At 44.2% G+C, this 27,388-nt stretch overlaps 2 protein-coding genes across 6 annotated transcripts; one reads left to right on the forward strand and one right to left on the reverse strand.

Moving 5' to 3' along the window:
- Nucleotides 1–25: 25 nt before the first annotated feature.
- On the forward strand, nucleotides 26–16,784 carry PFKFB1 (6-phosphofructo-2-kinase/fructose-2,6-biphosphatase 1). 4 transcript variants are annotated; one of them, XM_061614100.1, is made up of 15 exons: nucleotides 26–156; nucleotides 3,358–3,483; nucleotides 3,620–3,716; nucleotides 5,447–5,513; nucleotides 5,605–5,679; nucleotides 6,748–6,804; nucleotides 7,988–8,109; nucleotides 9,033–9,240; nucleotides 12,241–12,387; nucleotides 12,711–12,815; nucleotides 13,034–13,163; nucleotides 13,519–13,581; nucleotides 15,186–15,250; nucleotides 15,499–15,636; nucleotides 16,200–16,784. In XM_061614100.1, the coding sequence occupies exons 1-15, from the start codon at nucleotides 129–131 to the stop codon at nucleotides 16,257–16,259; spliced, it is 1,488 nt and encodes a 495-aa protein (XP_061470084.1). In that variant the 5' UTR covers nucleotides 26–128; the 3' UTR covers nucleotides 16,260–16,784. The 4 variants fall into 4 exon arrangements, with proteins under 4 accessions (XP_061470084.1, XP_061470083.1, XP_061470086.1 ...); XM_061614099.1 differs by lacking the exon at nucleotides 26–156 and adding an exon at nucleotides 2,729–2,896; XM_061614101.1 differs by lacking the exon at nucleotides 26–156 and adding an exon at nucleotides 2,933–3,030.
- On the reverse strand, nucleotides 16,494–24,931 carry LOC133379237 (non-structural maintenance of chromosomes element 3 homolog). 2 transcript variants are annotated; one of them, XM_061614104.1, is made up of 11 exons: nucleotides 24,825–24,931; nucleotides 23,932–23,991; nucleotides 22,257–22,364; nucleotides 21,803–21,866; nucleotides 20,829–20,908; nucleotides 20,163–20,257; nucleotides 19,310–19,389; nucleotides 19,182–19,227; nucleotides 18,957–19,019; nucleotides 18,130–18,244; nucleotides 16,494–17,193 (listed from the first exon to the last, which is right to left on the reverse strand). In XM_061614104.1, exons 2-11 carry the CDS (start codon nucleotides 23,974–23,976, stop codon nucleotides 17,113–17,115), a joined length of 777 nt encoding a protein of 258 aa, XP_061470088.1. In that variant the 5' UTR covers nucleotides 23,977–23,991; nucleotides 24,825–24,931; the 3' UTR covers nucleotides 16,494–17,112. The 2 variants fall into 2 exon arrangements, with proteins under 2 accessions (XP_061470088.1, XP_061470089.1); XM_061614105.1 differs by lacking the exon at nucleotides 24,825–24,931 and adding an exon at nucleotides 24,647–24,815.
- Nucleotides 24,932–27,388: the final 2,457 nt, after the last annotated feature.

Raw genomic sequence — 27,388 nt, forward strand, 5'->3', positions numbered from 1 at the left:
TCAGCTGCTGCTGTGAATGACACCCCAGCAGCATGAAACTTGACCCCAAGGGAAATCCTCTTTGCTGTAGTGACACGGCAGATCCCTCACTGCCATGGCTCCTAGAAGATAGGGGAGACTGATCAGCAATGGAGGGAAAACCTGTCAAAATCCCAGGTAGGACATGTTGCAGTGAGCAGCCGGGAAGACAGGTTGTGTCCTAGGAAGAAGGTGGTGGGGTGTCTAAGCAGTTAAGGAATGGCCAGGATGTTCATTTATCTTCCATTCCTTAGGGGCTCTAGCATGGCATCCTGGGGTGATGGAGGTCCTGGCTCCTTTGTTTTGAGTTTGGGAAAGTGGGGAGCTCTTATCACGAGCAGGTGCTGCCCAATGTTCTGGAACACAGCCTGATTCCCTTCCTTTTCTCTTCTATCCTTGCTGTAAACCCCCCGGTCAAAGTGTTTGCCCTTGAACTACATAAGATATATTGTATTTCCTGGCCTAGCACACTTGCAGGATGTTGCAGGCTGAAGAGAGTCAGGCGCACGCCTTCCTGAAACAGTGTCCAAACACAGGCTGTAGGCATGCAGAGAATTTGCTAAGCTTGTGCTATGCAATGCATAACTTGTACTGAAGTGCCACACTCAAAATGGCTGTCCATCTGCTGAGCGCACGAGTCCAATACACCCTGGGTGTTGTACTCCACAAAACATTTGCTAGCATGAAAAGGCACAAAAATGTTACCAATGTTTTTATTGGAACAAACAGCCCACTTCGTCCCAAAGGAGCTTGTGGTCATTCTGGTGAAAGTCTATTTTAGCTTTGCCCATTTTACAGTTGTCAGTCACACAGCCTTCTAGTAAAATAATTCTGTATGAGGATCTGCAGCTTGTTGCTCTCTTTCCTTCTGAGTAGATTGCACATTGTCAATTTAGGGCACAATCCATTGGGAAATTCTCCTGCGCACATCCACACCATACATTTAAAGCACTTTTACATCACTTTAACAGTCATGGAGAATCCTGGGAACTGTAGTTTGTTAAAGATGCTGGGAATTGTAGGTCTGTGAGGTCATCACCCTTAACATACTACAGTTCCCAGGAACCTTTCGGGGAAGCCATGGCTATTAAAGTGGTATAAGAGTGCTTTCAATGTATGGTGCGGATGTGATTAGTGGATTGTCTTCTTAGTGCCTGATGTTATGTGTCTGCTTTGTCACTTTTTGCCCAGGTTTTTTCCTTCTCTGCCAATGGTGGGATTAAGTGAGCTTTAATACAAGTATTTTAAAACTTGAATAATTTCAGATGACATTTTTCATGATGTCAGAAGCAAAACAACAACACATCATAATGCATTGTTTAAGGTTAAACATTGGACTTTTACTGGGGATTTTTTTTAGAGGTGCTCTGAAAATTTTGCATAACATGTCAGTTAAGTGGTGTTAGTTATTTATGAACTCTTGCAAGATGCTGCACTTTGATCTTGTACCTCTGCTCTTATAGAGGTTATCTTGTTTATCTATCATTGTCTAGGAAATGTCAGCAAAGCATTATACACTTGATGAAGCCAATAAAAGCCAAAAGCAAACTATGGCAGACAACGTCATTCTTTGTACCCGTCTAAGTGCTCTGTATCCACAGAGGGCACTTGGAAATTTGTAGTTGCGTCTCAAGATGCACTGCTTAGTATTATCTACAGAACCACCTGGAGTAAGCCTCCAAGTCTAACACTCTTCCTCTGCCAGGTGATTAAGTGTCCCCCAGTAAACCTCACCAGGAATTGAAACTATTTCACTTTGCCCCAGGATCTGGCACTTTACACCGACCTGGGCAGAGCATGCAGGATGGTTACCTCTGACTCTAGTTCCAATACAGATTCCTCCACCGATCTCCTAGAGGCAGTCCTGTGCTTCTATCTCACAAAGCCAGGAAGGGAGTTAATTGGTGGTTCTTTCTACCACAAAGAGATTCATAACCAAGGATGGTCAGGTTTCTCCTTTAAGAGGAATTGGCTGTGGTGGGATCTTTGGAAATCTGCATGGTTGTGATCATACTACAGGGAGCACAGGATTGTGTGGCTGACATGGAATCCACCAGTTTGTGCACAGGCTTGACTTTCTCTGCTTTGATTTTTTAGAAAAACAAATTTCTAGTCCACATGGCTGTAAAGGAAAATAAGCTGACAAATTTTACCAAAAATACAGAAAACTGAGAAAGGTTTCACTTTACTGGTGGGGAAGGTAGGATTTCTTCATGTAGCACAGTTGTTAACCTCTATCCATACTTTTCTGTTAGCCTTGTTTCCTAATTTGTTATTAAGAAATATTTTTAATCCAAAATCTGCACAAGAAAACCCTCAGTAAATACTAAATTGTGCAAATTGGCACCTTTTCACAATTTATTCCAGTTGTAGGAACTGGATCCCTAAGGGCAAAATTCCATAGCTGTATTAGCAGACCACTCTGCAGAACTGGAAAAGGGATCTGAGGTCTCTGGGCTTGGGAGGGTAGTACTCACTTTTAGTTCAGAATAACTGAATGGGTCAGGAAGGCAGGGAAAAGGCATGGAGCCTCCCAGTTTCCCTAGTTCCCTAGATTGCCAAATGTTAGGGACAGCAGGGAACTTTCTCCCTGACAGCAAAGTGAGTTTGGGCAGACGTTATCGGCAAGTTATCTGTAGAGTACACAGAGGTGGGAGTTCAATGGCCACACTGTCCTACGCTGAACCTATTTTACTTGCATATGCAAACACATGACAAGCAGTAATCTGGAGCCTCCCAGAAGAGCGAGACAGTCCAGTTTTGCAGAACAAGTAGGCAGCCAGCAGGATGTCTGGCGAGTTTGGGGAGCTCACTCAGACGCCCCTACAGAAAGTATGGATTCCCCGCACCAGCAGTCGCCTGAAGCAACGCAGGGGATGTGAGTTGGGATCTGTACTGTTCAGATGGAGGTTCTTTTCCCCAGAAGGCCAGGATCTGTTTTATTCCGCATCAGGCCAGAGGGACTGGCTTGTTCAGGAAACTGCCTTTTAACCTGAGGGACATTTAGACATGGTAAACTTATATGTAATGAATGCACTGGCCGTAGCCCTACTTCTAGTGGAAAAGAGACCCTGAGAGTGTCCCCTCACATATTAATCTAGCATGGATGGCAAGCAGGTACCACAACTACCTGTGGCACAAAGGCCTCTGATGGGCCTAGGAGTCTTAAAACTCATGGACTGTGCCTAAAGCAGGGACAGGAAAAGATTAACCCTTTGCGAGTGAAGGCGCTGGTTCTATCCCCTGCTCTTGGGGGTTTTCAGGCACTGTCAGGCTTCTCAGTCCCCCTCCCCAAATTAGGGACAGCACATCTGTTTCTCTTTTTCTGCCTCTCTACAGCCTCTGTGCCACAGTTCACCAATTCACCAACCATGGTGATCATGGTGGGGTTGCCAGCTCGAGGAAAAACCTACATCTCCAAAAAACTCACCCGCTACCTCAACTGGATTGGAATCCCCACTAAAGGTAATGGTGGGAAGGGGGTTTGCTCAGGGCAGGTGGAAGCCTAGACTGGGGGCTGGGAGAGGGGGAGGCTTTGTGAGCACACATTGGGAGGAACTCCTTGAAGACCCCCAGGCTATCCTAGTCTCCATCTCCCCAGTGTTCAATGTTGGGCAGTATCGCCGTGAAGCCGTCCAGACCTACAAGAATTATGAGTTTTTCAGACCAGACAATGAAGAAGCCATGCACATCCGAAGGTGAGGAACTTGCCCATCTATTCTGGATATGGTGGAGAATCTGGAACCACAGCCTACAATGGGGAAAGGCACATCCAGGGGGCACAAGCATAACAGTGTCAGGGCCAGAAAACAGATAGGGTGAAGCCCTTCAGATGTTGGTGAGCTATATCTCCCATCAGCCCCAGCCAACATGGCCACTGGTCAGGGATGATGGGAATTGTAGTCCCAACAATTTGTGGAAGGCCACAGGCTCCCCACTTCTCATGTAAAGGATAGAGTGTTGGGTTAGGGAAGACCTGGGTTCAAAATCTCTGCTCTACCATTTAGGTCACTGTATGACAAATTGGCTGTCAGTTTCACCTGAATCCATCTCACATGATTGTTATGAAGGTCATTTGGGGGAAATACCATCTACTTCTTGGAGAGTACTCAGTGGTAACAGTGCTTTGCATGCAAAAGGTCCTGGTTCGATCCCTGACAAATCCGGGTAGGGCTGGGACAGACTTTTCTCTGTTTGAATCTCTGGAGAGACATCAGCAGTCAGCATAGATACCGGGCTAGATAGATCAATGCCCTCGACACCTTCCTATGTTCCTTTGAAAAAAAGGCAGGGTGCAAAATGTAATATAGACAGAAAAGCAGCAGTCAGTTAAATAGGGTTTACTTCCAGATAAGTAGGTATACAATTGCAGACTTACTATTCATTGGTTTCACACAGCCTGAAAGAAACTCCCCAACCCAATTCTCTTACAAAAGCTTCCCTGCTTCTTACTGGGCACAGGGCCTGTTTACAGAATCTCTATCTAACCTTGAAAATCAAAGCTCTCTTTAAAACAGAGAGTGAGAGAGCAAACTTCTTGCTATTTGGTTTATGAGTGGTAAATAATAAAACAGGCCACCATGGCAGATGGGCCAGGGAGGTTATACCATTGGTGCCTTCACTCAGCAAAGGTCCCACCGGCCCCTTTCCTCCTCAGCCCCTTTCTGTATGTAGCAGATCACGACAGCTCCGAATGCCACAGGATCACCGCGCTTACGGTGATAAGCCAAAAGCAATCCAGTACCAAAACACTGGTAGCAGACTTTAGGGGTAAGGTTTTCTACCCTCACCCTATCTGCCCCCCTCCTAGATCATCCTTTTAAATGACATTTTTAATGTCAGAGAGAAATGTGCCATTACCTTGTTCCCATAACACTGAAGCTGTTGCCCAAACTTATGCTACAGATGTGAGCAACTGCATAGGAAACAACAGAAGGAGCCAAGATTAAACATTAATAATAAATCCCAGAAGGCCAGGTAGAAATAAAGCTCAGTGCACCAGGTGATATGCACAAGGATAAAAGAAAGACACAAAGAAGGACTATCTGGGCCAGTTTATAGCACTCATTGTGGGGTTCAGTACAGGGCAGCCTTCCCCAACTTGGTGTCCTCCAGACATTTTTGAATACAACTCCCAGAAGCCCCAGCCATGCATTAAATTTTATAAATGTAAATTATGTAAGAGAGCTAACGTAGTGGAATGGCTAAGTGGCTAACTTGTCAAACAGGAAGTTCCACCCCTCCCTCAAGTTTTGCTTTTGTTGTGAACACTTCAGCAAACCACAATAAGCTTGCTCCTACCTTGCAAGGCTGTTGTAAGGACTGTGAAGTGCTTTGAATGCTCTGAAGTTATATATAAAAGTCAAGCATTTGATATTGATACATGAGACTGGCAATGGATTTTAAAATTTCTTGTATTCTCCAACAGACAGTGTGCATTAGCAGCTCTCCGAGATGTCCAAATCTATCTGAGCATGGAAGAAGGGCAAGTTGCGGTAAGAGGGCAAAACCCTATATTGATCTAACATCTACAGGTGCCTCAGACTGCATCCTTGTTCCACCGCCTCACTCTGTTTCCTTACTTAGGTTTTTGATGCCACTAACACCACGCAGGAACGGCGCTCTCTCATCCTGCAGTTTGCCAAGGAGAATGGCTACAAAGTAAGCAGTCGAGTGAACAGCCCAGGAGGCAGAGGAGTTGGTGATTCTAAATACAGAATGAATTATCCAAACTAAGGCAACTGATCAGGCTTTGCTTGTTTTGCATACCTCTGCTTAATTTGCATGCTGTTTTCACATTTTTATACTGAAGTTTTTACAGACTTCCAATTGTTTCCTTTAGACAAATTATGGGGCAGCTGTGGCCCTCCAGATGTTGCTGAACTACAACTCATATCATTCCGTGGTCATTGGCCATGCTTGCTGGAGCTGATGGAAGTTGTAGTTCATCCGCATCTGGAGGGCCAGGGTTCTCCACCCACCACTGCTTTAGACAAAGGGGTGCTGTTAGGGGATGGCCTGGGTCTTTTGCAGTAGACTCCAGATGTCCTGCCCCATAAATATGGCAGTTGGGCGCATTGTAAAATGCACTGCTAGTGAGACTCCAGCTATGCACCATCTTAATTTCCCAGAGACATCTATACATATAAAGTACACTATGCAAATTTATGTCATTGTGGGCTTGGGGCTCAAGTCGTTTAAGTATCTAGCAAGAGGGCAGCACGGGGAAAAGAGATAATAGAGTATCCCTCCCCCTCAAATATTGAGTTTTCATAGATGCTGTTTGCACAATGAAGAACATCTTGCTACTAGCCACAACAAGATGATCGCAAGCATAAAAAGACAAAAACTGAAATCCTTAAAAATACACCTCTACATCAAAAAACAGTTTCTGGGTTGAAATCTCATGACAGTATGTCATAATAAAAATAGAATAGCACCCTAACCTTGCCCCTCTCTCAAGCATTGAAGTAAATTTAATGGAAGCATTGTTTCCTTGGAATGCACTATCGTCTCTGGTCAAACAGGGTTTGGACATATATACACTACAAACCCCTGCAAAATATGCTTACCAAAGACAGCAGTGCCCATCAGTAACAGCCTATTATCTGAAAAAAATCTGCTCTCTGAAAAAAAGCTATCAACTGTCTCTAGCCACCAAAAGAAACCCATTTTGATGGTAACTGGTTGCCTACATTCTCATGCCATGACATACCACTGTCACAACAGGTCTTTTTTATTGAATCCATCTGCGATGACCCTGACATCATCGAGGAGAACATCACGGTAAGATCTCTTCTCTCTTCACCCCAGATAAGCCTCCTTGACAGTGCTTAATCTCCAGAGAAGCCATGCCCTTTAACTTGAAAACCTCTCCTACCGAACTCAGACTGGGCCAAGGGAGGGGAGAACAGACTCATTATAGCTTATTTATTTATTGTATTTTTATACCGCCCCATAGCCGAAGCTCTCTGGGTGGTTTACAGTAACTAAAAACATTAAAACAAATATACAAATTTAAAACACATCTTTTAAAAACAATTTAAAACACAATTTAAAACAATTAAAAAACACATGCTAAAATGCCTGGGAGAAGAGGAAAGTCTTGACCTGGCGCCGAAAAGATAACAGTGATGGTGCCAGGCGCACCTCGTCAGAGAGATCATTCTATAATTTGGGGGCCACCACTGAGAAGGCCCTCTCCCTTGTTGCCACCCTCTGAGCTTCCCTCGGAGTAGGCATCCGGAGGAGGGCCTTAGATGTTGAGCGTAGTGTACGGGTGGGTTCGTATCGGGAGAGGCGTTCCATCAGGTATTGTGGTCACATCTATGGATGGAAGAATCTGTCAGTGTTGGTTTATCTTTGTTTTTCATTTTTCCTGTCTTTGGTTCAGTTCAGCCCATTGCTGCATCAGTTTGCAATTAAAAAAAAAAATCTACACAAAAATTCATTTGTATATTTGTGTACATTTCTCCTAATGTACACATTCTTGTACACAATTTTGCCAAATACATGCATTTTTGCAAGCTATTCTCCCTAATATAATGCATTTTTTGGCATGTTGCTTTCACTGATATATACATTTTTGTGCACTTTCCCCTAACACTTTTTTACTTGGGAAACTGCATCACAATATTCAGACAAACATTAATTTCAAATGGTAGTTTTGTCTCAGTTTATGTATTGGCTCAGGAAGGGCAAATTAGGAGGGTCCGCATTAAAATGTGAACTGAACTGAATTTATCCCATCCCCGATCACATCATAACTTTCTGGCAGTGAAACTGGGCTAAGTGCTGGTGAGCCCTGTCTTAAATGAAGGCTGGAAATCCATTTCCAGTAATCCCACTAACAGATGAGGACCAGTATCATCATTCTTCCCAGCTTTCAGCAATATGGATCCGGTTGCATGTGTCTTTTTCTCCCCCCTTGTTTCACCTTGTTTATCTTGCCTGCTCGCACCACCTGCAGCAAGTGAAGCTGACCAGCCCTGATTATAAGGACTGCAACCGGGATGAAGTGGTAGAGGATTTTCTCAAGCGGATCGAGTGTTACCAGAAAACCTATGAGCCACTGGATGACGAGTTGGACAGGTAAGGAGGCAGTTCTGCTGCTGCTGTGTTACAGCTGTCTTGCAAAAAGGTGGGCCGAGCCGTGTGTATTCCACATATCAAACTGGCTTGCAGTAAAATTGAATTTGCAATGAAGAGGATTCCAACCTTTTAAAACAACAAGCAGCTTGTGCTGCTCATGGTTGTGTACAAAAGGTTGGAATGAACGCAGCGCCTTCTGCTGAAAGTAAAGAACATGAGAATTGCCTTGCTGGATCAGATCGAGGGTCCATCAGCTGCCAGCCCAATGCTGACAAGCAGAACATGAAAGTGATGGCCCTTCCCTATTTTCCCATGGCATTTGTTATTCAAGAGGTACATGGAGGCTCTACTAAATGATGATTGCCATTTATCAACCTATTTATTTTAAAAATGTTAGAACATTTTATACCACCTTCAGATCACATTTCAGGGCAGCGTACACTCTCTCCTACCAGTACTTGCCCATCTCACACACTGCAGATTTGCAGTCACACCTCAGCATCCACGTCTACAATCAATCACTCTCTCACCCACTGACCCACACACATGCTTGTCTCCATGAATCCGATGAAGGATCCATCAAATTTAGTATTCTGCTCCAAAAGAGGCTACCAAGATTCCTCAGGAAACTCACAGACCATGCATAGCATCAATAGTCTTCTGCTATCCCCAACACCTTGTATTCATACATCTCCTGCTTCAGTACACAGAGGCAATATGTGGCTACCGTGGCTAATAATTATTGATAAACTTGTCCTTCTTGAATTGGTTGAAGCCATCCAGGTTAATAGATATCACATCTTGCAGCTTAAAATTCTGTAAATTTATTGTCTGCTGAATGAGCAGTGCAGAATTCCCCGTAGAACAGACTGTCACAGGGACCTTCAGGCCTCTGATCTCATTCTCCTCTCCCCTGCCCCCAGCTCCCTATCCTACATCAAAATCTTCAATGTTGGCAGTCGGTACCTAGTGAACCGGGTCCAGGATCATGTGCAGAGCCGCACAGTCTATTACCTTATGAACATTCACGTCACACCCCGCTCCATCTACCTCAGCCGGCATGGGGAGAGCGAACTCAACCTGCGGGGGTGCATTGGAGGTGACTCCGGACTGTCCGAGCGTGGCAAACAGGTATAGCAGAATCCTGCCCCCTGATCAAAAGGCAGAAAAGAGGAATTTTTACTTACTGTGAACTTCTGTCTTTAAAGGAGGGAAGAAGCACAGTCACTTCTATTTTGAGACCTCATATGACCAGCTGGTTTCTCCTTGTGAGAAGTCCGCCTCCAGCTTCCCCAGATTGAACTGGAAAACCTGCTAGAATCCTATCTGTATAAAACAATATGAAATAACAGCACTATAATGGCCTGCCCTTTTCCAACAAGCCTTTTCAGTGGAATATTTTTTTATCCTAGTCTGTAGCTATATTGGACTTGAAATTTTTAAATATGCTTATATTGTTGATGTTTTTAGTGTTAAATCACTTTGGGATTTTTATGGGAAGCAATTCAGAAATCAAATACATAAATGAGTACAGGCCATGTACTGTTTAAAAACCTGATCTGTAATCTAACATGCAAAAGGAGGTAGAGAAAGTACATGCTGGAAGACCCTAGCTACCTCCCAATATATTCCCATTGCCCAGAAGGACAAGTTGATCCCAAATCTAAATGAGGTGGGAGATTGCCCTCATGCCTTCCTCAAGAACAGGGATTTGTGGTAAATCAAATCTTGTTTTCTCGAAGGAAGAATGGGGGGCAGTCACAATCCTGCAGGATACATATAGCTGCTTTTGTGTAGATGAAAAAACTATAGGGAAGATTAGCACTGCAAGACTTTGATGTACCCAGAATCCTTTGAAGCACGAATAATGTACCATACCTTGAAGTAGCATTTTGTTTGGAGCAGCCTTCCCCAAACCTGGTGCCTTCCAGATGTTGTTGGGCTCCAGCTCCCATCAGCCTTAGCCAGTTTGGCCAATGGACAGGTATGATGGGAGTTATAGTCCAGCAACTTCAGCAGCAGGTGACATCTCTGCTAAAACATCCGCATTGGCTGCCTATATGCTTCTCGGCCAGATTCAAGGCACCTGTGTTGATATGCAAAGCCCTGAACAACTTGAGTCCAGGATACCTTAAGGACCACCTGAACCATTATATCTCAGCTCAGTCACTGGGATCATCCAGAGGAGTGCTTTTAGTTGCCCCCCATGTTTCAGAAGCACAACCAGAAGTCAGGTATTTGATGTCACTAATCCTATGCTGTGGAATACTCTTCTAACAGAGATTTGGCAGGCATCCTAGCTGCTAACCTTCAGACATTTCTTAATGACTTTTTTATGTTGTGAGGCCTATTCAGTGGTTTAAACTTTTTAAGATGAACCAGTCATTTTTAGGATGATTCTGTACCGTTCTTATGGGATTTTATGCTTTTTGTAAATTTTGTCATACACACTCCTGATATTTTATGAGGGGCAGTCTATAAATATTTCTGTACTAGGGTCTGCCGCCCCTGCACACTCCTTGCACCAACCCTACCACCTAACCCCAGGAATGGCAACCCCAGGTACACCCCCTCTCCAACCCCCCCTCCAGTGCTCCAGGTGTTGACTTGCAACCATCACCACCTCACTCACCTGATGTCAGCCCACCTGGCACCCATTTGTACTCCACAGTTGTTGGTCACTTGCACAGCTACCTGCCCACTTCACCCGGCCAATTAGAGTGAGGAGATGGTCTGGTAAGAGGAGCAGTAAGGGAAGGAGGAAGGTAGCAAGAAACAGTGGGCAGCCAATACCAAGGGCAGCCACTGCTTCTGGATGCCTTTCTTCTTCCTGCGCCACTTCTCCTGCTGGACCATCTCTTCAGTGTGACTTGACTGGGTGGCAGCAGCCATGCTGTAGTTCATAGCACCACCTGTCTGTGGCAAAATGGACTGCAGAATAACTTCTTACATTTTTATGTATATAGGGAGAGCTATATAAACTCTAGTGTCTATTTCATCAGATGCAGTCCACACAAACGCTTCTGCCATAATCTTAGCCTTTAAGGTGCTATAGGATTCTTGCTATTTCTGCTGCAACAGACTACCCCTCTCCAAGGTTACACAATAAGCAGAGAACAGGTGCACTACAGAAAAGGGTTCCTCAGAGAAAATAGTTCCAGAAGACTCCAGTACTTACTCTTTCAAAAGATCTGTTTATATAGCCCTTTAAAAATGTGTCTAATTTTGAAAAAAAAATTAAATGGAGATACCAGTGACTGAACCCACAACTTTTATCCCTAAAGCACGTTCTCTGCCTTTGAATGGATAATGTTTCCTGTACCTTTGGTCCCATGTAATTTTTAGAGATTGCTATAGATCTTTTTAAAAAAGAATCATGAATGTACTCCATGGGGAATAGGGTGGTATTCAGTGCTAGACTTGCTCAGAGTAAACCTACTGAAATTAGTAGACATGACTGACTTCAGTTTGTTCATTTCAATAAGTCTACTCTGAGTTGACTACAACTTGTAAGATTGTATCCAATGAAGCTGTCACATAAGTGAAAGTCCTTGCACAAATGAAATGGAACTTCCCCTCCCTCTCCTTCTCCCATGCACCCCCCCTCTAAATCTACTCCAGAGGAATATAGGAACTCCCAGAACAGATTTTTTTGGGGGGAGGGTGCATGTGGGGAGGAGGAGAGGGAGGGAAGTTCCATTGAACAAGTGGCAGTCCTCACACGAATGGGACTTTAAACACAACCCCTAGCATAGAGGCAGCAACATTTCCCAGACATATTTGCACATAGGCTCCAATAAAGCTATTCCTGCTGAGTGCTGTCGTTAACATCTCCAACACAGAAGTGCCCGCATTATTGCTTTAAAAAGTCCTTGAGCTCCAACTGTTTGTTATAGTCCACACTTGAGTGAGGGACTGAAGGTTTCTACCCACTATCTTAGAGTGCAAAACGTGGATTATTCATTGCCATTGTAGCAAAAAGAGGTGCCCGTGTTCCTGCAGTTGGCCAAAGTGTTTTTGTCATCGTCTCAAGACCAATTCAAACAACCGCTTGGGACTATAAGGTTTGAGAACCGTTGTTCCTTAGCTCTTTCCTGATCTTTTGTCCCGTTTTGTCTCTTTGCCTCCAAGTACGCCCATGCCTTGGCTGGCTTCATCCGTTCTCAATGCATCCATGACCTTAAAGTATGGACGAGCCACATGAAGCGAACAATCCAGACTGCGGAAGCACTACATGTGCCCTACGAACAGTGGAAAGCACTGAACGAGATTGATGCGGTGAGAACGAATGCTAAATAAATATAATCCCTCCTTCCCATAACGGGAGATAGAACCAAGGGTCCCACCCTTCTCTGATCCTAACACACCAGCTCCAGCAATGTGTCTACTATTAAGAGGCATGGCTTCCCTTTTCAAAATCCCTTCTTTGGGTGAGGTTTGTAGGCACACTTTCCCCCCTAGGAAGCTAGAGATAAGGGTCTGGGCATCCCAGCTCCTTCCTTCAACATATAAGGTTCTGTTTCCTGTTTCATGCCAATAGCTTAGACTGAATTCAGGTATTCCATCTCCCAAGAGATTCCATCTCTTCATTTTCCCCCTAGGGTGTCTGTGAAGAGATGTCATATGAAGAGATCCAGGGCCATTATCCAGATGAGTTTGCCCTACGAGACCAGGACAAATATCGGTACCGCTATCCTAAGGGGGAGGTAAGAAACACCTTGTCATGCATAGGGACCAAGCACACCACACACGGGAACTGAACTGTGGACCCTCACACACACAGGATACTCCCCATGGGAATTGCTGGTTGGGAAGAGGAAGTGTTCAGAGAAGGAAGCTACAAAACTTCCCAAGGGATGGTAGGGCTTAGGATTGAAGCCAGCACTAAAGCACTCTGAATATCTTTCTCCTTACATCCACTCAGTCTTATGAGGATCTGGTGCAGCGCTTAGAACCTGTCATAATGGAGTTGGAGAGACAAGAGAACGTGCTGGTGATCTGCCACCAAGCAGTCATGCGCTGCCTGCTTGCCTACTTCTTGGACAAGAGTGCAGGTACCTGAGTGCCGTTCTGCGTTTGCATGCTTACTTCTGCCCATCCCTAACCTAGTCTTCCCTTCTGATACTGTGTGCGTGTCAGTAGTTTGGGCCCCACTCCCTATGAACTCGTTCAGAGGTTGGAGCATTCTCCCCATAAATAAAATTTCCTCCACCTAGTACCCACTGCTGGAAAATGATGGGAGTTTCTCTTGAAATCTGTTCTTTGGGGTATTCACCAGTGGGACAGACAGTTATTTTTCTCATACTACCACCACACCACCCACCACAGAATCCCACAGTAGGGACTGAGTAAGGGGCTGGACCCTTAGCTGAGTGTTCCTTTGTTTCATTTGTTTCTCTCCCCATCCAGAAGAGTTACCTTACCTCAAGTGCCCACTGCACACCGTTCTCAAGCTCACACCTGTGGCCTATGGTGAGTGTTTCAATCAGGGAGATTTTAGAAGTCCCAAACACTCAGGGACATAAAGTGGACACACGAGGAGCTGTGATGGGCTGTGGCTACTTGGTGCTTTTGAAGGCACGCAGCCTTCCTTTACATGTTTACCTCAGCCAAACAGAGTCCTGCCCACATGAAGCATGCCATTCCAGAGCTGATGGGAATTTACTCTCCCCCATTTCCAGTATGTTTCCTTTGTCATTGTAGCTGTGGGATATCAAGCACATACCAGCAGTATTCATATTAATCTTGGTTTAATAAGCCCTGGTGTGTATGAGCTGTTTGCAGGGCTGGCACCAGAGGGCAGCCAGGTTGGGCCCGGGCTGAGGGCCCCTCCTGAGGGTGGCACTCTCATTCTGTAATCCACAGCAGTGTCCTGCAACCTGCTGCAGATCATGGAGAGGGAGCTCCCAGGTACTCTCCAATAGACAGCATGGGATTCAATAAGCCCACACATGCCCCACCTACCTCTCCCATCAGAGTGAATGCCGTGCATGCATGCTTGCCATCACCCAATATGGTGGCAGAGGCTTCCCTAAGGGGCTGAACCTCCTTCCCCAACTTGGTTGATGGCAGGCACGAGTGCTATGCGTGCACGTCATTCACATGACACAAGAGATAGGTGGGGCACGTGGGGGGGCTTATTAGTCCCATGCTGCCTGTAGCGGGGAGGAAATGTGGGGCTACAGTGCTGCAGGGGCAGGGCAGGCTGGTGCTCAAGGGCCCAGTCATGCCTGGCACCGGCCCTTTGTGTGCTCCTGCACACAGCTCCTTTGCTGCTGCTTCAACTCATTCCTCCACACTGCTGACAACACTAGGAAGCCACAGTTAACTATTGCATGACATTATGTGTGAACTGGGAACTCCAGTAGGGCCCCGCTTCCCGGCGCTAATGTGGCGGCTTTCCTCCCCTCTTTTAAAGCCGCTTTTGTGACATTTTCGCATCATTTTCACGCAACGTGCCCCATTAGTCAATGGGGTTCCGCTTTACGGCGGGGGTCCGGAACAGAACCTGCCGTATGAGTGGGGCCCTACTGTACAGTTAATGGCTTCCAAACAAGCCAGGATTTGCAAGCCAACTTTAAACAGTGAATGATCCTGCTACTCTCCTTCACTACTTGTCTGTTGTTACATTAAAGTGAACCTACAGGAAAGGCTTCTCTTAGTTTTGAAGGGACTATTAAAAAAAGAAACATTAAATAAAAAAAAAAGATTAATCTCTCCTAGCTATGCTCCTTGGATAGCAGCATAGTCTGGATAAAGAGGTAAAGGGGCAACACCCCCCCCAGCCTATTTCCAGCAAGGACTCCATCAGCAACAACTGCCATGATGAAGTTCTGGGCATTTTCTCTCTGCAGTGCTGCTCCTCAGTACCGAATGAGCTTCCCTTTAGTCATGCCTTGAAGTCAGCCTCTCAGCTCCCAAGTAGGGCAAGTAACTATTCCTTTCTGAGAAGCAGCTTGTACAATCCCAAGCTTTAACTCTGAAATGCACATGGACTGATACGGCCACGGGTGGAGTGGTAAATGTATGGCATTTCCACCTACATCCAGTAATTTTGGGACTTGTTTTGGGGGCAGGATGCGAGGTGGAATCTATTTTCCTCAACATCGAGGCTGTGAACACACATCGGGAACGCCCACAGGTAAGCGGGATTCCTGGTGCATTGAGGAGCATCCCTCACTGGGGATCAAGGAGGATCTTCTGGAGGCTCTGCATAGCCCTGCTTTGCTATGAAGCAGCTTCCAGGGGATGCTGCTGGGTATCAGCTCCACTACCTAACCCTGCCTGCTGACCTCACTCCGTGGGGATCCTCCAACAGAGAAGATCACCTTTTTCAGACTCATCTCTCCCTCTGTAATATTTTCCTTTTATCTTCCCTCCCCCCACCAGCATCTTTCCTACAAGGCTAGCCAGGCCCCCTTGTACCGGCACTACCACACCGTGCCAATGGCTAGCCCTGAGCCAACCAAACGACCCTGCTGGAAAGATCTGGGCCGGTCCCCTCCCCCTTGCCTGTTTGGCCCTCAGGTAAACGCTTCCCTACCTTCAAGTGGCTCACTAATCTAATAGCATCTCCACCCCCACCTCACACAGAATGTTAATCAGCTTGGCTTGCTGTGTATCTAAGCCCTTCTGTTGACCTGGTTGATAGCCTTGGGAAGTTTCCAAACCAGGATTTTTCCCTCCTCCTGGGAAACGGGAGCAGATGACTATGGCAAAGGCTTACAAGACAAGGCCACATTGTGCCACTCAATTCACCGTATACAAGAAAATCACATTTACAAGAGAAGAGATAGACAGCTACTAAGAGAAATGGTCTTGCCAAACATCAAACAGTGGGGTCCATATTAGAAGTGATCGATATAACCCAGGTGTCCTATGCCCGCCCTGTGGCAGAACTGAGGAGAGTAGCTCAGATATTCTAGCTCCAATTCTAATGCTCCAGCCATTTCGCCACACTGGTCTGAATGGGTGTGGGTGGGATGTCAGTTCCCTACTAATTACTATTATTGTTATTAAGCATTGTTAAGAATTGCTTAATTTAAGCCATTGTGCAGCAATCTCAGACCTCTTTTCCCTTCTTATTGCAGAATGTGGCTGTGACAAGAGATCCTGAAGAAGCACTAGATACCGTGCCAGAACATTATTAGCCAGGCCGCTTATTAAAAAGAATCCCACCTTCCATTCTGCTACAAAGTTACTAGTACTCATCCAGGCAACACGGTGCAATCCAAAGAAATAATGGTGGGTATTGGGGCTCTGGACCATTCTGCCTGACTTCATACATATGTGGACCTCTCTAGAACTGTTGCATAAAGCTTGCCTGTTTCAGGACATGGGGCCCTGAGTGTTCACCAAGAAAGAAAAGGACTGTAAACAAACAATTGAGGAGGGGGGAAATGAAACACAATCCAGACACTGATAGGCACTTTTAAGTCCCACTGTTTTCATTTGGAGGAACAGTTAATCATATTCTTACATTTCATTGAAATCAAGAGGACATGAAAATGCTTAACTTTACCTGGATTATGCCTCTTCTTTTTATTTTGTTTTATTTTAATGAAAATACATGCTCTTTACAATAATTACAATAATTACTCTTTACAATAATTACAATAATTACTCTTTACAATATTACAGTAGCAATTAAATACAGAAGTTTTATAGAATAAAAACTTTACTTCTGGTCTGTATTCTCCTTACCAAAATCAATCCATTCAGAAAATAACACAATTATATTTTATTTAACTGTTGATCAGTCACGTGCCTTACCAAAAATTCTTATTTAAGTGATGGGTTAAGTGTCCCAAGTGTATTTTGGAATCTCTCCTCCATTTGGGGAAACCTAGTAAGGTGCACAAAGCACTTTATATGAAACCCAGCTCCTATAAAGTGAAACTCAAGGCACCTCTCTCAGCCATAGTCAAATAAGGCAGTGGATGGCTATAGACCCGGTTCGACTTAGGGGTTCCGATGGCTCCCTGCAATCCAGCACCATAATGGCTAGTGTCTTACTGCAGCATTGGCCTCTGCTTCAGCATCATTGTACTGGCTCATCCAGGATTTGGGGTTCTTGTTCTGTATCTGATGAGGGGGGAAAACAGATGGGTCCAGTTAGGAAAACACAGGAGTGGAAAGCTGTACAAGAAATCAGGAGCCTTGTGATGCCTGCTCTGAAGCTACTGACATAATGGGGAGAAAGAGGAGGAGCAAGACAGGCTGGACATCTGTTAATACAGCTGTTCAGGATTTGTTAGCTGTTGTCCAGTTTAACATCCCAACAACGTTTTGTTTTATAAGCAAGTTGCTCTCCTCTATGACCAGAGAAAAGCCCAAATACATTCAGAAGACATCTAGGAAAAGTTAAGAAGCCAGAATGAGGACTGGGGAGAGTTAACAATGGCCAGTGCCCTGCAAAGTTAGTAGTGGCCCCCACCCTTCACAATCCACATATTTTCAACTTTCACCCCTTTTCCTCCTCCCAATGTCTCTACTATGTCAAAATATTTTGAAAAATGTCTGAAAAGGATAAAAATGAAATGGACTGCCTTCAAGTCAATTCTGACCTATGGCAACCCTGTGAATAGGGTAAGCAGTATTCACAGGTGGTTTACCATTGCCTTCCTCTGAGGCTGAGAGGCAGTGACTGGCCCAAGGTCACCCAGTGAGCTTCATGGTTGTGTGGGGATTCCAGCCATGGTCTCCCAGGTCATAGTCCAACACTCTAACCACTAAGCCACACTGGCTCTCTTCTGAAAAGGATAGTCCAGGATAAATTATACAGAATGGGCAAATACATGGAAATTCCTTCAATTTATCTCAGTCCTAGTGTCTGCATTTTCTTAATGCATGATACGGATATACTGCAAGTACAGATCTGGCCAAGATCTTTGGTATTGCCCACACAGCAAACTCTGCCAGCCATACGGCCTCTCCATGAAAAAAAACCTCTGAGCCTCTCTAGCTTCAAGGTGAAATGCTCCCTTTGATTGCCAGTGCCTTGTAGCAGGTGACCAGTACCATAGCAACAAACTGTAGAATCTGCTTCTTGGAAGTCTCTTTAACAGCCCGTGGTCCCCATCTGAACTCAAATTCGGGTGGATCTGTGTGTGGGAGACGAGTATATTCCAGGTACCTAAAAAAGTGAAAACGATGTGATCACTGCTAAAATCCTTTGTAAAAACAAGCCATTCCCACACACAGAAGAAAAGAAGCAGAAAGGTTAAATGCTTGAGTACCTATACTCCAGCCGAAACCCATCGTGATGTCTCCCAGGACAGGGAGAAAAATCCTGTAAGCTCTCTATATCTATCGGTTGCTGACATGTATACTTAGTAGGGTATGATAAACAATCAAGTTACAATTTCCTCCATAATTGCTCTGTGCACACAGGGATCTCAACCAGCAATCCCCAGCACTAGTGTGCAAGGAACAAATGCAACAAGCCATTCTTAGAATGCCAAGCAGATCCAAGGGGCTTAGCTGTACATTGCTACTTTGAGCTGAGAAAAAGTGTTTTATTTCTGCCTCTGGAAGGAAATTGGTAGAAATGTAGATGCTTTTGGTTCCTGAAGAAGGATGAAGAGAAATGATCCCCAATAACCTAGATTCCAATCACAACTCTCCTGGGCTCCTGTTGGGAGGAAGGGCAGGATATAAATCAAATAATACATAAATAAATAAACTCTCTTCTCTAAGGGACATATCTGCTCTTGGTCCCCCATCCCATTGTAGCTATTAGAAAAACAGATACACAGTGAGTTCTGGATTTCAGTCTCCCAACACTCTTAAACCAGTACAACCCATATGTACTATATAATAAGAAAGCTTTGCAATTCCCGACTCACTTTTGCCTGACAAATTCCTCTGTCACTAGCTTCTTCACATCACCAAAGATCTTATGTTTTTCCCTGGAAGTGGATAGAATACGATTCTGTCAGGAGACACAATGTCAGAGGAGGAAGGAGGATGTTTTTGCTTCTGCAATCCCCTAATATAATTCCACCCGCTGAAGAGGTTGGAACTGTGGTTCAGGCCGTTACCCTCGGCCTCCTCAGAGCAGTCAATCGTACCCAGAGCAGTCAACTCGCAGTCTCCTCAGCATCTCCCAAACAGCAGCTGGATGGAAAGAGGAAGAGATGAGGGTCAGCAACTGAGGCTACCAAGGAAAGGGAGTGAACAGCAGGGGAATGAAACTCACATTCTTTGGCCACATTGCCCTTCATGAAGATCAGGCTGAGAATGACTGCAAGGAGACCCATCTTGGGTGTGATCTCATCCCTGCAAAAAGAGGAAGAGATTCAGTCTCTCATTTGGAAATCAACACTGGATTTGGCATCAAAACTGAAGCCTGAGTTATAAAGTAAGGTATTTTTAACCAAACAACTGTTTTTAACTTCAGGAATAAGCAGCTGATATCAGATGTGGGAAACCTTTGGCCTTCCAGATCTTATTTATTATTATTTATGTATCACCTCCCACAAGGCATCCCGAAAACCCTTTACAACGTATATAAAAGAACTGCATATATAAAAGCCATTTAAAACACAATTACATACACAATAGGGCCCTGTTTTTCGGCATTCCGCTAATACGGCAGCACCAGCGGGGCAATCAGCTGTAGCACGGGGAGCTCCAGCTGACAGCCATCAGCTGGAGTGTGCGAGCTTCCCACGCTCCACTTGATTGTGCGCTCCAGCTGATCAGGTGTAGTGCATGATCAGCTGTAGCGCAGGGAGCTCATGCACTACAGCTGATCACTGTCAAGACCTTGTCCTGCCCTTCCAAGCTTGGTGAGGGATTGGCAAACATTTCCACACTTACAATGTGCTCCTAAGACTCTCTTAGTAACTTGGAAGTTCAGTGTGACAGAAATGAACTTCAGCCTTTAGCTGAAAAGAAATCAAATTTCTTACACAAAAATGGGGGCGGGGGAGAAGAGAGAGAGAGAGGGAGAGAGGGAGAGGGAGGGAATTCTTTGTGCAAGGTTTCATTTCAGTTTTAACTGAGACTGGCAATGCAGAACCAGAATGCATTTTCTTCTATCTTCTTACTCTTTCATGCTCTCCAGTTCCAGTGGTGGCAATTTACTGATCAAGATGTATGTGTGATACTTTGAGTCAATTTCCACCAACTCCAGCCCAAATACCTGGCAAGGCAGAAAAAAAATGAACACATTCAGACAAGAGTCGTCCTCTTTTCTCTTCTGCTATTAAAATCCTGTTTAAAGGAAAGAGAAATCACAACCAGATATTGAGAAATAAATAATTTTTATCCCTGGCATATATAGTTCACGGAGAACGCACAGAATTTGGATTGCTGAACAAGGAGTTTTGATTTGCAGCATCCTCGATCATGGATCCAGATGATCCTCAATTAATATACTAAAGGATCAAAGAATAGATAAACACATTCAAGTGATCTTTGCAGACAACTTATGCAAAAATTGCCATTCCTTCCCTCTCTACCTTCACATCGAGCCAGAGCGTATCAGTCAAGCTGACCACAAAGACAAAGCACTCTCTGCCATGCTTCCATCTTTTTAATGGGCTTTCAAATGACTTCAGTTTGAAAGCAACTATTTTGGCCTCACCATACACTGCAGGAATGTCCTCTGCACAGTCATGGTTTGAGAGCTTGGCCTCATCAGAACCCATGAACAAAGCAAAGTGGATAGAGCCCCCTATTTCTGCCCAACCATTAATAGATTCCTTCCTCACCAGCTGAAGAGTCTGGTTGACACGTTTGAGGATCTCAGGAAAGACATCTTTATAGTCTTTGATGATATGTTTCAGAATATCTACAAAGGAGACAGAAAGGATTGCTGATCAGGACTACTTATACTGGACACCCACACAATTAAATCCCCATGGAAACTCAACTGCACTCAAAATAAATTATGAAGAGCAATTAAAAATATAGACTGAAGCCAGGCAACCAGGGCTCCTGGTTGAAGAATTTGGAAATATGTGCACAATGCCTGGTAAGGGGTCAGAAACCAGACAGAGCTGAGCAGTTGTGGAGGGTTAGGATGTAGCCCACCCATCTCCACTGCTACTTTCCTGCCTTCTCCCTCTATTCCCCAGCAGTATGGCCAAGTCCTTGCCAAAAGATCTAAAGTTCTTTGAAAACTGAACCTTGGAAGTGGTTGAACCTTGGAAGTTTGAAAACAAACATATTTATGTATTTATTTATTATTTGATTTATATTTATTTATTTATTTATTGCACTTGTATACCGCCCCATAGCCGAAGCTCTCTGGGCGGTTTACAGCAACCAAAAACATTAAAACAAATATACAATTTGAAACACATATTTTAAAAACAATTTAAAACACATGCTAAAATATATCCCACACTTCCTCCCAGCAGGAGCCCAGGGCAGCAAACAAAAGCACTAAAAACACTTTAAAACATCATAAAAACAGACTTTAAAATACATTAAAACAAAACATCTTTAAAAACATTTTTTTAAAAAAGCTTTGAAGACATCTTAAAAAAGAATAAAGTTTAAAAACATATTGTTTTTTAAAAAAAGTTATAAAAACATATTAAAAATCAACTTCAACACAGACGCAGACTGGGATAAGGTCTCAAATTAAACATATGCAAATACAAATTTGCTTAGTCTAATCCTGGAAACAGGATTTGAGTCTCTCCGGCACAAAAACGTAATAAGCTACCCCTGTTCTTACCTGCCCGCTTAATAGGGATCTTCTTCTGGTCTTTGACCAGCAGAAACTGCACCAGCTCATTCACCTGTAGGGAGAATATAACATAGGCAGTTGACAGGGGTGTACATACATGGCAATTCTGTGGACACAGCATTCAGCTTCTTGAGAATCTCAGATTTCATTTAAAAAAAAGAAAGCAGTTTTCGAGGATTATAGCTGCAAACATTAGAAAGTATGTGGGCAACACTTGGGGAAATATCAGAATCCAGAATGGTGGCTGAATAAGATTTTCAGCGGTTGCAGGGAAGGGCATCTGGCACAGCTAACAAAACTAGAATAAATCATACAAATCTGTACAATGTAAGTAATTTATACTGGTCACAAAACTCAATTTTTTTAACAGAGTGCACACAGCCTTGGATCTAGTTAATCATGACAGGAAGGGCACCAAGAATGGCACCAGAGACTCCCTTACTTTGAGTTCCACTTGACTTTGTGGGCGCCGCTCTAAGTTACGCTGCACCTGGCTGGGTGTCTGTGTTTGAGTCAAAGTGCTTTCTTCATCTACATCCATGTGCTGTGCCTGGGTAGAAACAGAAAGGAGGGTTCATTAAAAATGACTTTGGTATCCAGCTATGGGATTCACACATATCTGCCAGCTCTGGAGGTCCAGCTCTGATTCCCCATTAGCCACATGTGGGGCTGTACACGCTTGCCTTTTTCTGAGCCATTTGTTACCAAGACTGCAATCCCGTGCACACTCTCCTGAGATTAAATCCCAATGAACCCAGTGGGACTTACTTCTGAGTATACATACATAGGATTGTACTATTTGGGTTAAGCTTCACCATTCAAAACTTACACCTTCTTTCATAAAGTGGAATGTTTAAGGTCACCCTCAAATAAGTTCTTTAAGACTCAAGTACAACGTGCAAGTGCCACACATCATATTGTATACATTTATATGTATACATAAATGTATACATGTATATACATATACATGTATACATTTTTAAGACACTTGTCTCTTTAAAATCCATGCAGATTAAATGGGAAAGAGTCAGGCCTCCACTACTGATTTACTTCTGGGATTTATATGCCACCTTTTAGTTTTTATATGGGCATAAAAACTAAAATGATAACATCAAAATATATTGTAAAATATGTAGGCTTGCAACCATTTTTGGACAGGGTTGCATTCCTCTTGAAGAGCCATGTATGCAGTCTGGGGACTTCTCTGGACTCAGCACTACCTATGAAAACGCAGGTGGTGTTAGTGGCTTGTCTTTTACTAGCCTAGGATTGCTGCTGGTGAACTAACCTCTTTTCATTCTTATCCTTGTGACTTTTTTGACTGATTTTTAATGCATCTTTGTGTTTTAGAAGCTACAGCTTGGGGGGGGCGGTATTGCATTTAGTTTTGAATTTTAAAGATTGTGTATTTTATTGTTTTTTAATTTATTTTTAAATTAAGTTTTAATTTGGGAGAGTTTTGTCCTGAAAGGCATGGTATAACTTTATCAAAAGCAAACAAATAAAACATCATAGACCCAAAATAGACAAGAACACAGCAGCTAAAACAATAAAGCAGCTTTTAAGGGACTCAGCTGCCCCTGGTATAACAGAAAAGAAATATCTTAACCTGCTTCCAGAAGGATGACAAAAACAGAGCTATATACGCCTCCAAAGACTGGCCTCCAAATAAGCTTGTCTTGCCAATAGGCTTCACAGGGAGATCTTAAGTCTCAGGGTGGTTCATATAGAAGACAGTCTCTGAGATTATCAGGAACCATAACTTTTAAAGTTTGAAAGATCAAAACCAGCACCTTGAACTGGACTAGAAACATACCAACAGGCAGGTCAGATATCTCAGAAAGGCATATTCATATTACCTCTAACACGCATGTGAAACAGGGTAGTAGTGTCCATTTTAAAAAAGCAAGTGGTTAATCATATATGTGCCTGAAGTTCAATATGCCTCAAGCATTTTGTACTATCTGAGTGCAAGAAAAATCTAGTTTGAAGTAGCCATTAGGATTGCTAATTTTTAAGTTGTTGTTTTCTAGTTATACTTATGCAATCTACCCTAATTCCCATTGGCAGCATATGCTATGCATTCAAGCATATAATAAACCAAGATATCCATGTACCTGAGCAGGGCCAGGTCCTTTGCTACTACGCCTGTTGTGGGACATCTCTGTAATAAGAGCCTATGAGGAACAAGAAGATAAAATTTATAGCAGATGATCTTATGGTGGGAGAGCGGCTTACATTCTTGTCCCCCTTAGCTTCGGCACCCACACTCCAGGACAGCGCATAAATGTAAATGTACTGCCTTCAAGTCGATTCGGACTTATGGTGACCCTATTAACAGGGTTTTCATGAGGCTGAGAGGCAGTGACTGGCCCAAGGTCACTCAGTGAGCTTCATGGCTATGCAGGGATTCAAACCCTGGTCTCCCAGGTCGTAGTCCAACACCTTAACCACTACACCACACTGGCACTCAGGCCAGCACTACAAATTCCAGCAGACACCCTGGATCCAGGGCTACATTCACCAGGTCCTCAACTGGAACCCACTTTAGAGACTGTCACCTGCTCCACCCCACCCACAAAAAGCAAAAGTATTTGAATCTTTGTCAGTCATGCAACAGGCAGCAATTCAACAGAGTTGGCTTGTTCCAGCACGGTATTGGGGAAAAACTGGGCCTACTGCATTTCGGTCTAACAGCTCTATCTGGAAATAAAAAAGCAACCCACCGACTTCTGGAAAGCCTGCTGTATCCCATATCGAACTGTCACCTCCCCCCCCCCCGAGTCTCGGACCTTTAATTCAACAGGCAGCAATCTAACAGGCACAACTCACGTCAGCACAGAGATGAGGGAAGCTGCGCCTGCTGCATTTCTACCTACGCAGGAGCCCGATTTGAATTCTCCCACTGGAGAAACTTTCTAACACAGCCGCACTGGCGGGCGTGAACGCCAATTCTCCATGTTCTTGCTAGCGCGATCCCACCATATTTTGCAAACCCAGACCACCTTACCAGAAGCTCGCATTCAACTGCGCGGCGCGCCCTGTCGCATCACGTTTGCGCGTGCGCCTGCCCTTCCGCCCGGCGCTCACAGTTTCCCTAACACGCAGGCGCCTCTTTGTTGACATTCCATGTTTCTCCGGAGAGTCGCTGGGGGTCGCTTAGCAACGCACACTTGTGGCCTTAACCTCGTCGTCGTCGTCTGACCACCAGCATTACAACCTTGTTCGCCTCACTTTGTTTCTGAAACTGGCGTCGAAGAAGGAATGCTGCTGGCAAAGAGAAAAGAAACATGAAGGGGTAGCCTGGAGCGTGTGTGTGCTATAGTCCACGAAAACTCATACCTTAATAAATTTGTTGTTCTTTAAGGTGCCGCAAGACTCTTACGCAACACCATTACGGCAACACTATTACGGCAGGCTACTCCTGTAGCAAGGAAGGGGATTGGGATTCCCAATAAGTTCATAAATCACTTGTACTTATTATCTCTGCACAGTAATAATATCTCCACTAGAAAGACGACAAGGCCTCCTGCCTGCCTCTTTTAATCGTCTAGTGCAGAAGAGAGGATTTTGGCAGGTATAACTGTTGGTGTAGGAAAGGTGTACCTGCTGAAGAACCCTATTCGAGTCTTTTAAAAGCCTCAATTTGGTATTAAAAATGTGTCATTACTTGTGAATTGCCTCTATTAACAACTAAAATTATAATTTAATCCAGTGGTTCCCAACCTTTGTGAGCACGGGACCCCCTTTATAAGCTGAAATTTTTTTGTGACCCCCTCCCTGCAGGCTGCCAGGAAGGAAGGGGGAAAACAGCCTTTCTTTGCAGGCTGGCTTCTTTTTGCTTCACAAAAAGCCCTCTCCTCTCATTCTAAGCAAGGCCGTTGCCAGTAGCGGCAATGCAAGGAGACGGGAATCAGTGATAGTAATCCCTTCTTCTTCCTGGTAGCCCGACCCTCAGCCTCTTTTGGCATCTGCCATGTATTTTATATGCAGATGCCTGCCCTTGGTGCACCTGAAAGAAGCTCTGGCGCTACAGCAAAAGGCCTCTTCTCTTGTTTGGAGCAAGGGGGAGGTGTCATCTGCAGCGGCAGTGGAAAGCAGACAGTGTTGAGGGAGTGAAGACTTTTTTAAAAAATTAATAAATAATTCATTTCTTTACTGTTCACGGCCCCCTCTGGATTACTTCGCGGTCCCCCTGGGGGTCACGGCCCCCAGGTTGGGAACCACTGATTTAATATAGCTGATGTGCCAGACGGTACCACCAGGGCTGTGGAGTCGGAGTTGGGAGCAATTTTGGGTGGAATTGGAGTAGGTAGAAATGTATCGACTCCGACTCCGATTCCTACTTCATAAATGGCAAATGTATATTAACTAGTAATAACAAATTTACTGTAGTAAAATGGTAGCACAAGGCATTTCATCACCACCACGTGAATCCAGAGCTTGGAAAAGTTACTTTTTTAAGCGACAACTCCCATCAGCCCCAGGGATTGGGCTCGTGGGAGTTGTAGTTCAAAAAAGTAACTTTTCCAAGATCTGGATTCACGTGGTGGTGATGAAATGCCTTGTGCTACCATTTTACTACAGTAAATGTGTTATTACTAGTTAATATACATTTGCCATTTATGAAGGAGTTGGAGTCGGACAGTAGAAAAACAGAGTTGGAGTTGGAGTCGAAGGTCTGGCGTACCGACTCCACAGCCCTGGGCACCACCCCATGGATGTCTACTTACCAGTCAAACTTACAAAGGGGCTTACTCTGAAGCAAAGGATGGCACACTAGTAGCCCGATCCAATGTGTGTTTACTTGGAAGTAAATAAACGACTTTAGTAAGGAGTATCAGTACCATATTCTATGTGACACAGGAGATCGTGACTGCATCTCCCCTCTTTCACATAAATGCAGATGATGACCTCATTTGCAGATGAGGTGTGTGTGCCGTTTTACTCTCAGCAAGAGGTATCTACAGCTTGGGTGGGTTGTGAGTATTAAACAGTTTCTCCCCACCTCACCATTACCTGAACAAATTGATCCTGTATTTGCATTTGAGTAAAGGGAGGGCTGTCAAATTGCAATCATGATTCATAACAGGCATTTACATAGGAACAAGCTCAATTGATTCATTTGGAATAAATATGTATAGGACTGAGTTGTCAGAGACCCAGTCATAAAGCTCCCTGAGAAAGGAGCTGAAGCATTTCCCTAATAAACTTTAGGGAAAAGGATCCATTTTGTTAGAAAGGATACTAATTTCTTGTCCCCACAGCAGTTCTTTACTGATGGATGCAAATATCCCTCTCTATGTGACAACAGAAAACCATGCTCTCTGTTGGTTCTTTTGAGAGAAGGTTTTAATATGCTTTCGGTAGAATGAAAACTTTATACATTGGTATAACATTGATCTTAGAATTTCCAGAGGGGTAGCTGTGTTAGTCCATGAAAACTTGGAAATGTAATGGACTGCCTTCAAGTAGATCCTGACTTAAGGCTACCCTAGAATAGGGTTTTCATGGTAAACGGTGTTCAGAGGTGGTTTTACCATTGCCTTGCTCTGAGGCTGAGAGGCAGTGACT

This window comes from Rhineura floridana, chromosome 3 (genome assembly GCF_030035675.1).
Source record: "Rhineura floridana isolate rRhiFlo1 chromosome 3, rRhiFlo1.hap2, whole genome shotgun sequence".
In the NCBI taxonomy this organism is placed as follows: Eukaryota; Metazoa; Chordata; class Lepidosauria; order Squamata; family Rhineuridae; genus Rhineura; species Rhineura floridana.